This window comes from Bubalus kerabau, chromosome 20, assembly GCF_029407905.1.
Source record: "Bubalus kerabau isolate K-KA32 ecotype Philippines breed swamp buffalo chromosome 20, PCC_UOA_SB_1v2, whole genome shotgun sequence".
NCBI classification, from domain to species: domain Eukaryota; kingdom Metazoa; phylum Chordata; class Mammalia; order Artiodactyla; family Bovidae; genus Bubalus; species Bubalus kerabau.
The window spans coordinates 52,871,516-52,884,309 of NC_073643.1; the positions used below are offsets into that span (position 1 = coordinate 52,871,516).

A 12,794-nucleotide genomic window follows, 5' to 3' on the forward strand; every position below is an offset into this window, starting at 1 on the left:
ATGCTCAGAATGCCACCACCGAACTTCAAGCTCATAGAGAATGTAAAAACAAAGCAAATAGGTCTAAGAATATTCCTGCATAAATTGTTTTTATTTAATGAAGAATGTAAACCTTCAGTGTATCTCTCAGACACCCTGGCGCTGCTCACAGAAGGTGCTGCCACTTACCTTTGATGTGCTGTCCCTCTGGTTCTGAATGTCCGTTGTTAAAACTGGGAACTAAGATGGAAAAATGTATCTGGGTGGAAATGTCACTCCGTTGATTTGTGAGCTATAAATGTTCACCTTTTTAAAATAATTTAAATGTATAAACAAATGATTAATATTTAAGTTGATACAGCAAAAAAAAAAAAAATGTGAGCCATTGCACAGGTGTAAAAAAAAAAAAAAAAAAGAATTTTCCAGTTTGTTGTGATCCACACAGTCAAAGGCTTTGGCATAGTTGCATGAGAGGGCAAGAGAAGTAAAAATTTTAAGGGCAAAATCTGTAATACAAGCCAGCCTTGAAGAGAGCACAGTTGTTGAAAGAGCTCACGTAGAGAGTAGAACCAAGATAATGGTAATTAAAGTTCCAGAAAACCAGAACAAATGAAATGTGATCATAGCAATAGTTCAACGAGTTGACATTTACTGCCTCCTTACTGTGTGCCAGGCACTTGTTTACTTGAATCCTTGCAACAGTCCTCAGAGGGGAATCACTGCTGTTAGCTCCAGTGTGCAGAAGAGAAGGTGGAGATATGAAGTAAACCAAGCCAGGTCACACAGTTATTGCAAATAATTGAGGATTTTTTAGAAGAAAAACTTTTCCTTAGCTATAATGACGTATACTAAAGCTGTTGTGAGGAAGGAACAGGTTTGTTACTTTCTGGGTAACACCAGTGATCACATCTAGACATTCCTGACAAAATAGTCTATGAGTACACTAACTTTTTTATGCATTACATAATTCATTGTGTCTACTATTGTCATCCCTAAGGGTAAGATTTTAAAAGCATGACTTGTATTGACATCTCCAATTCGAACTCATCTTGTGTTCTGTATTTGTATTAATATTCCCCTTTTCTCCAGTGAAAAACTAAGTATATATTTGTTTACTCAAAACTGTAGTACACAGAGGAGTTTTGGAATTATTGAACCACTGACAACATCAATTCTTTTTTGTCATTGGATACATCCCACTGGTCAGATTATTATTTTCAGAAGCTACTTAAAATCACCCCCTTTCCTTTTCTCTGTTATGTTATCAACTTGATATGTGGTTAGATTCATTTGTTTCTCTTTGTATTCAAATTTTGGGTTCCTCCATCCTTATCAAATTTATTGTTAAGACTATATAAAACATTTTCAGTTCAGTTCAGTTCAGTCGCTCAGTTGTGTCCAACTCTTTGCGACCCCATGAATCGCAGCACGCCAGGCCTCCCTGTCCATCACCAACTCCCGAAGTTCACTAAGACTCACGTCCATCGAGTCAGTGATGCCATCCATCCACCTCATCCTCTGTCATCCCCTTCTCCTCCTGCCCCCAATCCCTCCCAGCATCAGAGTCTTTTCCAATGAGTCAACTCTTCGCATGAGGTGGCCAAAGTACTGGAGTTTCAGCTTTAGCATCATTCCTTCCAAAGAAATCCCAGGGCTGATCTCCTTCAGAATGGACTGGTTGGATCTCCTTGCAGTCCAAGGGACTCTCAAGAGTCTTCTCCAACACCACAGTTCAAAAGCATCAATTCTTCGGTGCTCAGCCTTCTTCACAGTCCAACTCTCACATCCATACATGACCACAGGAAAAACCATAGCCTTGACTAGACGGACCTTTGTTGGCAAAGTAATGTCTCTGCTTTTCAATATGCTATCTAGGTTGGTCATAACTTTTCTTCCAAGGAGCAAGCGTCTTTTAATTTCATGGCTGCAGTCACCATCCGCAGTGATTTTGGAACCAAAAAAAATAAAGTCTGACACTGTTTCCACTGTTTCCCCATGTATTTCCCATGAAATGATGGGACCAGATGCCATGATCTTCGTTTTCTGAATGTTGAGCTTTAAGCCAACTTTTTCACTCTCCACTTTCACTTTCATCAAGAGGCTTTTTAGTTCCTCTTCACTTTCTGCCTTTTAACAGGGCTTAAATGTCAAAACTATGTAAAATTTTGTCCCTTTTTTGTTTCTACCTACCTTCTAAGAAGCAATTTTTCTACTTTTTGGTTTATCCTTCTCTTGTTTCCTTTTGGAAAAATAAATACATTAAAATTTTTTATATGGGCTTTCCTGGTGGCTAAGCTGGTAAAGAGTGCAGTGTGGGAGATCGGGGTTTGATCCCTGAGTTGGGAAGGATCCCCTGGAGAAGGGAAAGGCTACGCACTCCAGTGTTCTGGCCTGGAGAATACCATGGACTGTATAGTCCATGGGGTTGCAAAGAGTCAGACACGACTGAGTGACTTTCACTTTCACTTTTGTGTATGTGTGTGTGTATATATCTCTCTCATATGTGTGTGTGTGTGTGTATATATATTCATACTTATTTATTCCCTCTCCCCATCATTTTTAGCTCTCCTTCTTTCTCATGGAAGTCCTTCTTTATGGAAGGACAGTCTGTCTGCTACATATTAATAGTATATTCTTCACCTTCTTTTTTTGCCTTTTTTCCCATAGAGCTGGCTGTTAATTAGCCAGAGGGGGTCTTTCTCAATCTTTCTCATAGCTGAATTATTCAAATGCATACTTACATCATTTATGATATTCTGGTATTGTAAACAGTTGTTTGGTTAGCTTTTTTTTTTTTTTGGTTAACATTTTTTAAATCTTTGAATTATGATAAAGACAAGTCCTGCAGCCCATTGGTGCAAACACAGATTACCTACAAAGAAAACCGAGTTGGCTTTAAATTATATAATATTGTATTTATAACAGAGCCTGACAAATAGTATTATATTCATTTTGTTAAAATTCATTCTTTTAAGTCATTCTAATACATAAGGAGGTTGAGATATTTTGCTTTTTTTGGTGAGTACTCCAATTCCATATCCATATGTCTATATTGCATGTACTGTATTTGGTGGTTTTCTGTTCCTGCTTCATAGCTCAGCAGAGACAGCACTTCCTTCCTTATCCTTGCCACTACCATAGAATTTAGTAGGTGATGTTTTTTATGGTTTCTCTCCTATTTGGTCTACCAACCCCTGGATAGCTGACTTTTCATCACAAACAGAATGCCTGGCATTACTAGGTACTTAGTATATTTGTTAATTGAAGGAAGGGGTTGCAAAGTTAATTATAGCTTTAGAAACAGTGAACAAAAGGAAACTATGTTTACTTCCTATTTTCCAGTAAAATACACATCTGTTTTATTCATTTTTCTCTTTATTTTTTTCTCTCCAACTTTAGTCTGTGCTGAGACCTATAACCCTGATGAGGAAGAGGAAGATACTGATCCAAGGGTAAGAACTGCAGCAAAGGTATTAGGTAGAATAATTTCAGTCCCCACTCACTCCCCTTTTCCTCTATATACCAAGGCTAATCATGCTGATATTTAAAATGAATACAGGTTAAAATCTCAGCAAGATACCATCTTTTATCTAACAGACTGACAATTATTAAGAAGAATAGGAAGCAAGATTGGTTGAGGATATGGTAAGAAGGGGTGCCTAGCTGTGGCTGTCAGCTTTACACTTAGTCGAGCCAGCTGACTCAGCAGTTACCTGCAGGAAAAACATGCCTACCGGTTGCGTCCTTCCTAAGGATGCTTTCTGAGGAGGTTATTGCAGTATTATAATAGTGAGAGATGGAAGCAACATAAATGATCTAAAATAGGGGTTTCCAGGGGTTGAATTATGGCACATTCAAATCAAGAAAATCTGAAGCCATTGGAAATGATGGTACAGGACTGGGTTTAAATGACATGGAATGATGTAAATTTGAGGCACATTTTATACAGCATTTTATAATGTAAAAAATTTTTAAATATCTATCCATCTTCATACCTATTTACTTGTTTACTTATTTGTACAAAGATTTATGCCTGGAAGGATACATCCCAGATTTTGACAGTAGTTGTTGCAAGACTACAGTTGATTTGGGGGTTGCTTTTTCAAAAACTCAGATTTTTCAACTTTTATATAGTTAACAAGTTACTTTCATAAAAGCAAACTTGAACCATCTTTTTAAAAAGATTGATGTTATAAAGAAGCTTTAATGATCTTTCAAATATGTCTTAAAGTGAGCAGACTAGAAAAGATTTCTAAACTATTCTAATAATAAAATGCTACCATTGTGTGAATATAATAGACATGTAGGTTTTTAAATTTTTCATTCTTGATGTTATAAAATTTTGAAAAGACTTTTAAAAGTTAAAACGTTTTCAACTGACTATTTAATATTATAAATTTAAATTACTTAGCACTTTTGACATCTTGTTATTTCTGGTCTAAATTAAGTGATGTAGATTTTTTAGGGTGAAGACAATACTTAGGATGGTGCTTAATAGGTTTTTCAATTATAACAGCAATGCTGGGCAATAATTCTTTTTTAGTTCAAAAAACATGTATTGACTATCTATAGTATTAGTGGTAGTAGTAATAATTTTTGAGCACCTACTGAATGCCAGGTTCTATTTTAAACACTGCCTGTATCAGCTCATTTAATTCTATGGCAACTCTGATTTTGTAGGCACCAGTATTATTACTGGTAATACTAAGTTTGTTGATGTTTGAACTCCAGCTTATATAGTGGTTGTTTACTTGCCATCTCCATTTAGAGTTCAACAGACAGTTTACAGTGAGCTCCTGATGATTTCCACTGAGACATTCTTTTTCACTCACAGTCTTCCCCAGCTCATTAAATGGCAGCTCCATCCTTCCTGTTGCTCAGGTCCACACTTTTAAAGTCACCTTCAGCTCCTCTTAATTTTTTATACCCACATTTAATTTTTCAGCAAATCCAATGGGCTTGGTCTTCAGATCATATCCAAAATTCCAGTACTTCTCAACACTTCCATGGCTACCACCTTGGTCTTAATCCCCAGTTTAACACTAGGATAATCACAGACGCTTCCTGGCTTCCGCTCCTGTATCCGTCAAGGCTGTTCTTCACTTAGGAACCAACTTAAGCCTTTAAAATCATCTGTCAGATCTCTTTCCTTCCTCAGTGCCCCCATGTCACTAGAGAAAAGTTCCAGTTCTATGATTTACATTGCCCTCCACCTAAGCCCAAAACCAGGTCTCTTCCTGATCTTTTCCCCTCGCTCTTTGTCAGTCACACCTGTCTCCTGGTTTTTCTCAAACATGCTGTTCACCCATCATATTGTTTTCATTTGCTGTTCCTTCTGCTTGAGGTCATCTTCACAGAGATGTCCACATGACTCATTCCCTCAGGTTGTCCTCAGTTCCTTAGGATCTTGACACAAATGTCACCTTCTCAGGCCTCATCTGGACACATGCCTGCACGTACACACACACTTTTAATCACCCTTCCCTACCGTATTTTTCTCCTTAGCCCTGTCACTCTCTACCATCCTTTATGTATTTATTGATGGTAAGAGCAGGTGTTTGTGTCTTCTGTTCACTGCTCTGTCCCCAGAGCTGGGATGGTGCCTGGCACCTAGTTGATGAAAATGTTTATTGAATGAATGAACATGTAACCTCCTGCTTTATGGATGGGGATTCTGGGGCTCCCAGCAGATAGCTGACTTGGTGCCAGCCATACCCCCATCCCATTGCCTGTCCACGATCAGGGTACTGCTTGGTATTTGTATAAAATTAAAATTATGGTAAATGTGCTCTTAATTTTTCCCATTTTTAGGAGAAAGAAATATTCTAATTTGTAAGTTAAGTAATATTTTAAAATAGAATATTAAAATTTCCCTTGTTTTCTTTCGATTGGCAGGTGATTCATCCTAAAACTGATCAACAGCGGTGCAGACTTCAGGAAGCTTGCAAAGATATTCTTCTTTTCAAAAATCTTGATCCGGTAACACTGACTTTTAAAATATTTTTGTCTTTTAGCTTTTCATCATTTTAACAGTTTTTAGCATCTTAGCCACAGCCATATGAGGCAATAAAACCTTAGCTGCTTCTTTTGCATTGTGTTTAGCACTGTAGTTAAACACAGATGACTTTTAATATTTCTCTGACCTGCTTTGGTACTTCCTCCAAGGCAGTACCATTTGTGAACCATGCATTTGGGTCATGTCAAAAGGAAATGCTCAGGTTTGCATGACTCTGGCTTAGTTTGGAGGGTCTTTATTTATGCTGCAGAGTAATTTCTCTAAAGATGCCAGTGTGGTGTCCTCCTTACTGGTAGCAGTTACACAGTGGAAATGGGTGACTGCTTCTCACCTCCTTGGTGTGAGGCATCTCTTGTGATTATTCTCAGTGAAGACCTCAGGCCTGGGACACACAGAATGGTATGTGTCTATAGGGCTCTGCACAGGATCTGTGTGTGCCTATCTTCCCTCTCTCGGTGAAGATGGAGAATAGGGCTGCCTCCTGAGCACAGAGATGCTTCAAATTTCCTATTTCTTCAGTACTTTGAGGGCCATGTGCTGAAGGCCCATGGATGACGGAAGTGCTGGGCCTGCTAGGGAATCCCAGAATGTGCAGAGACAGGAGGGATGGGAAATAGAATTTTCTTACTACCCAGTTCCTGCAAATAAAATCTTCTGAAGATATTCCCACAGCCCTCTGGGAATTGGATTGGTCAGACATGAGTCCATGATGTATTCCTGGAGTCTGTAAACCAGACTGTTTGGTAGCTTTGTGGTTATAGGAATAGCTGGAACTTTAATCAGAAATTTAGTAGTCTGAGATTGAATAAAACAAGGACAGTGAGTTGAAAGAAAGGCTGTTGTAAGAAATATTAGTCTGTGTGCTGTTTTCCCTGGAAGACCCATCTGTATCAATAGAAAAGGGACTTCTTTATCGACTGTGAATAAAACCCCTGCAAATGTTATACTAGCAGATGTTCTAAAGGAAGTTGCTATGTCAGTCTAGTATTCAGATTTTTCTCAGTGATGAAGAACATCATTTTATCATTTCGGTATTGAAAAATAAAAGTTTCAGATTTAATTATATTTTTCTGACATTTTGTCATGAAAATATTCAAATACAATGAAGTGAGAAGGGTTTTACAGAACATGTATTTATCCTCTGCCTTGATTCTGACATTAACATTTTGCTATGCTTGTTGTGTTATATACCATCTACCCTCAACAGAGGGGTTAGCAACCTTTTGCTTAAAGAACCAAATGTGTGCAGTGCTTAGTCACTCAGTCGTGTCCTACTCTTTGGGACCCCATGGATTGTAGCCCACCAGGCTTCTCTGTCCATGGGATTCTCCAGGCAAGAATACCAGAGTGGGTTGCCATGCCCTCTTCCAGGGTATCTTCCCAACCTAGGGATCAAACCCAGGTCTCTCTCATTGCAAGCGAATTCTTTACCATCTGAGCCACCAGGGAAGCCCATAGCAAATATGAAACATTTCTGTCACAACTACTCAACTTCATTATTGTAGCAGGAAGGCAGCCATAGGCAATGCATAAATGAAAGTGTATGGCTGTGTTCCAGTAAAATGTTTACAGTCAGCTGTTTGCTGCCCTTCATTAACCCATCTTATTTTTTTTGGATAGTCTCAGTATAGTTCCCTTAAATATTTTGGTGTTCATATCATGAACTGGAGTTCAGTATTTGTTTGTTGCTTTTTAGTGTAAAGTTTTCATGTAATGAAACGCATGCATGAGTTTTAAATGTACATTCACTTAGGTTCAACAAATGTATACACTTAAGTAATCCAAGCCCCTGTCAAGAATATAGAATTTCGGGGACTTCCCTGGTAGTTCAGTGGCTAAGACTCTGCACTCCCAGTGTAGAGGGCCCGGGTTCAATCGCTGGTCAGGGAACTAGATCCCTCATGCCACAGTTAAGACCCAGCACAGCCAAATACATACAAATAAATATTTTTTTAAAAGAAAGAGGATTATAGAACTTAGGACTTCCCTGGCGGTCCAGTGGCTAAGACTAACACTAAGACTGCACTCCCAATGCAGGCACTTAGCAGGGAGCTAAAGTTCTGCATGCCACACAATGTATGCAGCCAGAAAAAAGACACAGAATATTACTACCACTTCAGAAACTTCCCTCATGCCCCTTCATGATCAACTCTTATTCCCTTCCCCACAGAGGCAACTTCTATTTTGATTTATTCTACCATAAATTCATTTTGCCTTCTAGAATTTCATGTAAGTGGAATCATACATGATATGAAATCATATAAGATTTCACATAATAAATCATACAATATTTCTCTCCGTTGTGAGAAACTCCTTTTGCTCAGCACAGTATTTTTGAGATTCTTTCATGTTGTTCAGCATTCCATTTTCTTTTTTCACTTTTTGTTTTGAACTAGTTTTAGCCTCACAAGTAAGATGTAAACATAGTAAAGAGTTCCCATATGGCCCTCATCTAACTTCCCCCAGTGTTAGCATCTTACATAACCACGGTACAGTTATCAAAACCGGGGAATTTACATTATTACAGTATCATTAATTAAACTAAAAACATTGTTCAGCTTTCATCAGTTTTCTCCCTAATGTTTTTTTTTCCATAGTTAATGATCCAGTCCAGAATCCCTTATTGCACTTGGTTGCTATTTTTCCATACTCTCCTCCAGTTTGTGATAGTTTTCAGTCCTTTCTAGTATTTCATGATCTTGACAGTTTGAAGAGTGCTGGTTAGTTACATTATAGAATATACCTCAATTTGAATTTGTTTGCTCTTTCTTCACGATTGAAATGTGGTTATACATCTTGGCCAGACTACTATAGAAATTATATTGTGTCCTTCTCAGAGAATCAAGTCGAGGGATCCATTCAATGTGTCATTGTTCATGATGTTAGTTCATTCCCTTTTATTTCTGAGTAGTATTCCATTATATGAAGATGCCAGTTTGCTCATTCATTTTTCTGACATTGGGTACCTGGTCTATTTCTTGTTTTTTAACTCTTGATAATAATGTTGTGGACATTTTGTACTCTTCAGTAAAACACCCGAGGACAAAAATTCCTGAGTCATAGGGTAGATGTATTTTTTATTTTATAAAAAACTGCTGGATCTTTTTCAAAGTGGTTTTACCATTTTGTATTCCTTCCAACAATATATGATATTCCCAGTTTTTCTATATCCTTACCAACTTTTGATATTATCTGTCTTTTAAAATTTTAGTCATTCCAGTGAGTGTATTTGTTTCCACTTTAAAAACAATTTGCTTCTCAAACTTTTGTGTTTAAATTTTCAAATTTATGGAAAAATCAAAACTTGCATATATTCTTTACCTAGATTGACCAGTTGTTAACATTTTGCCACATTTACTCTGTCTCTTATGTGTATATGTATGCACATATATAGGTACGTATAAACTGCTTTTTTAGGTCCTGAGACATTTATGAATATATTGAGGACATCATGGCTCTTAGCCACTAAATGCCTATTCTCCTCCATTAACACACTATCATTATTAAGCCCAAGAAATTTAACACTGTTGTAATAATATTACCTAAATACAGTCCATATTAAGCTTTTCCCAGGGAAGTTTTCTATAGCTTTTTCGTTTTGTTTTCCAGTCCTGAATCACATGTTGCTTTTGGTTGTTATGGCATGACTTTAGTCCCTCTAACCCAGAATGCTCCCCCCGTACCTTATTCTATGTCTCACGACACTGATGTTTTTGAAGATCTTCTAGGCTAGAAGATTTGTTACTCAGAACATGAGGCTGCCAATGGACAGCCCACAGGCCAGACACACCAGGTGTAGATGTATGTGTTTGGCCTGTGTTGTATGTGAAAATTTGAATTTGTTACCTGTATTTAAATAGGAGCTTTCAGGCAATGCTGGGCTCACACTCCACATGAATGTGGACACACGAATAGCAGGACTTCTTTTATGGTATCTGTCAGCTTGTACAGTATTCACCACCCATGGAACTAGGGAACTAAGGAGCTGCTTGTTGGTGATACATTAGTTTAAGTAGCAGAATGCTAAATCATATGGAATTATGCAGCAATAAAGTTATTTCCTTGCCAGGCCTTCAATCCACAATCCTCCAAAGAGAAAGTCTTTCTGTGAGTTGAAACTGGTCTTTAGTGCTCCCTAACAGTCACTGGGGCTTCCCAGGTGGTGCTAGTGTTAAAGAACCTGCCGGCCAATGCAGGAGACGTAAGAGATGAAGATTTGATCCCTGGGTGGCAAGATCCCCTGGAGAAGGGCACAGCAACCCACTCTAGTAGTCTTGCCTGGGCAATCCCATGGACAGAGGAGCCTGGGTGGGCTGCAGTTCATAGGGTCACACAGAGTTGGACGGTACTGAAGCGACTTAAGGAGATCAGCCCTGGGATTTCTTTGGAAGGAATGATGCTAAAACTGAAACTCCAGTACTTTGGCCACCTCATGCGAAGAGTTGACTCATTGGAAAAGACTCTGATGCTGGGAGGGATTGGGGGCAGAAGGAGAAGGGGATGACAGAGGATGAGATGGCTGGATGGCATCACTGACTCGATGGACGTGAGTCTGAGTGAACTCCGGGAGTTGGTGATGGACAGGGAAGGCTGATGTGCTGAGATTCATGGGGTCGCAAAGAGTCGGACACGACTGAGCGACTGAACTGAACTGAACTGAAGTGACTTAGCATGCACATACGCTCAGCAGTCACTGACAGAGGGATGCTGGCCCTAGACTGAGACCACTGTATTGTTAGAATTGAATAGCACTGTTTTGATTATTTTAATATTTGTTGGTACAGTTACCTTCTGGTTATTGCAGGTGATATTGGTAAGTGATTGTATGTGTTGTATATAAATATCTATAGCAATATTAAGTCCTGGTAATAGAGCTTATTTATTAAGTACCTATTATATGATAAATATTTTCCATAGATTTTTATCCTTTAGTCATGAAAGTTGATGAGCTGGAAGCTATTTATTAAACACTTTTTTGTAATAAAGAAACAGACTCAGATTAAGTGACGTGCTTGACTAGGAAGGGCAGCTGTGCTGCTCCATGAGATAACCTCTGAAACATCTCAGCCTGTTAGATTCGACGATCCTGTTAAGATCAACACCTGTAGGAAGGTGGCGTCACAACATTACACATGATACAGTAGAGCCATCATGGCTATACATGCGTCATCAAGGCAGGTGACAGTCTTGTGTGGCTGGGTGAATAGGCACCATGGTTTAGATGCTGTTTTCACGCAAATTGTAGAATGTTGTGGGTTTTTGTTTTCTTTTTTCAAAAACAATACTGCCCCAGAGAGCTTGGCAACTGGGCTGTGTATGTGGACATGCAAAGCTGGATGGCCACAGGAAGGCATTTGTTTCAGACCCTTGCATTTCTGCTTGGATGTGGGGGATAGTCTGATGTGAGGACTTCTCCCATGTAGTCACCACCTGAGATAAACACAGTTAATTTTTTTCCTCATAAACATAAAGGCCATTTCTCCTTGTGTGTTCCCTGCAGGAACAGCTATCCCAAGTCCTTGATGCCATGTTTGAAAGGACGGTAAAAGTTGATGAGCATGTCATTGACCAAGGAGATGATGGAGACAACTTTTATGTCATTGAACGGTAGGAGATGGTGTTTTGCATTTGTACACCTGTACTTAGTAAGATTCGCGGTTCAGGGCAAGTGCTTTACCCTGTGCCTTGTTCAGCCCAGACAGGACTTAGGGCCAGGTTAACAAGCTCCTCAAAGTTTGCTGCTCTCTGTCCACAGCCTGCCCTTCTCTATCTTCTGCTGTCCTGAGTCCTGAGTACAGCGCATACTTGGGTTGCCACTATCTACAATTAGGTGAGCTGTGCAAGATGCGCTTTATAAACATGTTATTTGCAAGTGTCCAAGAGAAGTACTTTCCATGACACTTTATTGTCATCTGGATCATTCAATCCTAGCCTGATTTTACACTTCGGTATATTTCCTCAACCTCCATACCGCTGGCCCCTTTTGGCTCTGTTCCAGGTTTAGGTCTGTTGGGAGACATGAAACGTGAGGGTTTAACCTGCTCACCCTGGTGTGTTCTCACCTCTTGAGCTATTACTATTGGTATATCTGGGGGACTCCCTCTGACTCCCTCTCAGTCCTGAAAAGAACACTCACCAGAGTTTAGGATCAATAAGATGTTTCTTCACCAGTGTCTTCCATTAGTTATTTTTCATTTTTTCCTTTCAACTAATTTCACACTTATGGAATTGTTACACAAACAGTACAAAAAATTCTTAGAAACCTAGGTTCCCGGGTTAATGTTTTACCAGATTAGCTTTGTGTTTGAAAGTAAGTTGCAGGTATAAGCCCTTTTATCTCCAAATACATGTATATATTTCCTAAAATAGGACATTTTCTTACATAAGCAGAGACCAATTATAAAAATCAGATATTAACATTTTATACAGTACTCTCATCTACTGTGCAGACCTTACTCAATTCTTTCCAATTGTTTCCCTGATTTTTAATGGTCTTTTTATCTGTACCAAGTAGCTGTACTAGATTCAACTAGTCCCTTTCCTTATCAAAGCCTTTTGCTCGTTCAGAAAAATGTTTAAGAATGTATTCCTTGGATAACCTTTGGGCCCTTGATACCGTGACAAATGGTTCCAATTAGAGTTAGGAAGGAAATGTTTTATTTAAAGAGGAAAGATGATACAAATGATATCGTCTTAAAGAGTCTTTAGGCTTCCTTCATAGAATTCTATAAGTAGTGGCAGAAAAAATTTTTAAGTTATATCACCACTTTTTTGCTTCTTGTGTAACATGTGATACCTA

General features: G+C 38.7%; 1 protein-coding gene across 2 annotated transcripts in view; it reads left to right on the forward strand.

Moving 5' to 3' along the window:
* The window catches only part of PRKAR2A (protein kinase cAMP-dependent type II regulatory subunit alpha), a 70,812-nt gene that overhangs the window by 35,614 nt on the left and 22,404 nt on the right, over window positions 1-12,794 (forward strand). For both annotated transcript variants that reach the window (XM_055558374.1, XM_055558373.1), the window contains exons 3-5: window positions 3,379-3,431; window positions 5,875-5,958; window positions 11,496-11,602. In XM_055558374.1, the coding sequence (XP_055414349.1) occupies window positions 3,379-3,431; window positions 5,875-5,958; window positions 11,496-11,602 (244 nt within the window). The remainder of the gene's footprint in view (window positions 1-3,378; window positions 3,432-5,874; window positions 5,959-11,495; window positions 11,603-12,794) is intronic.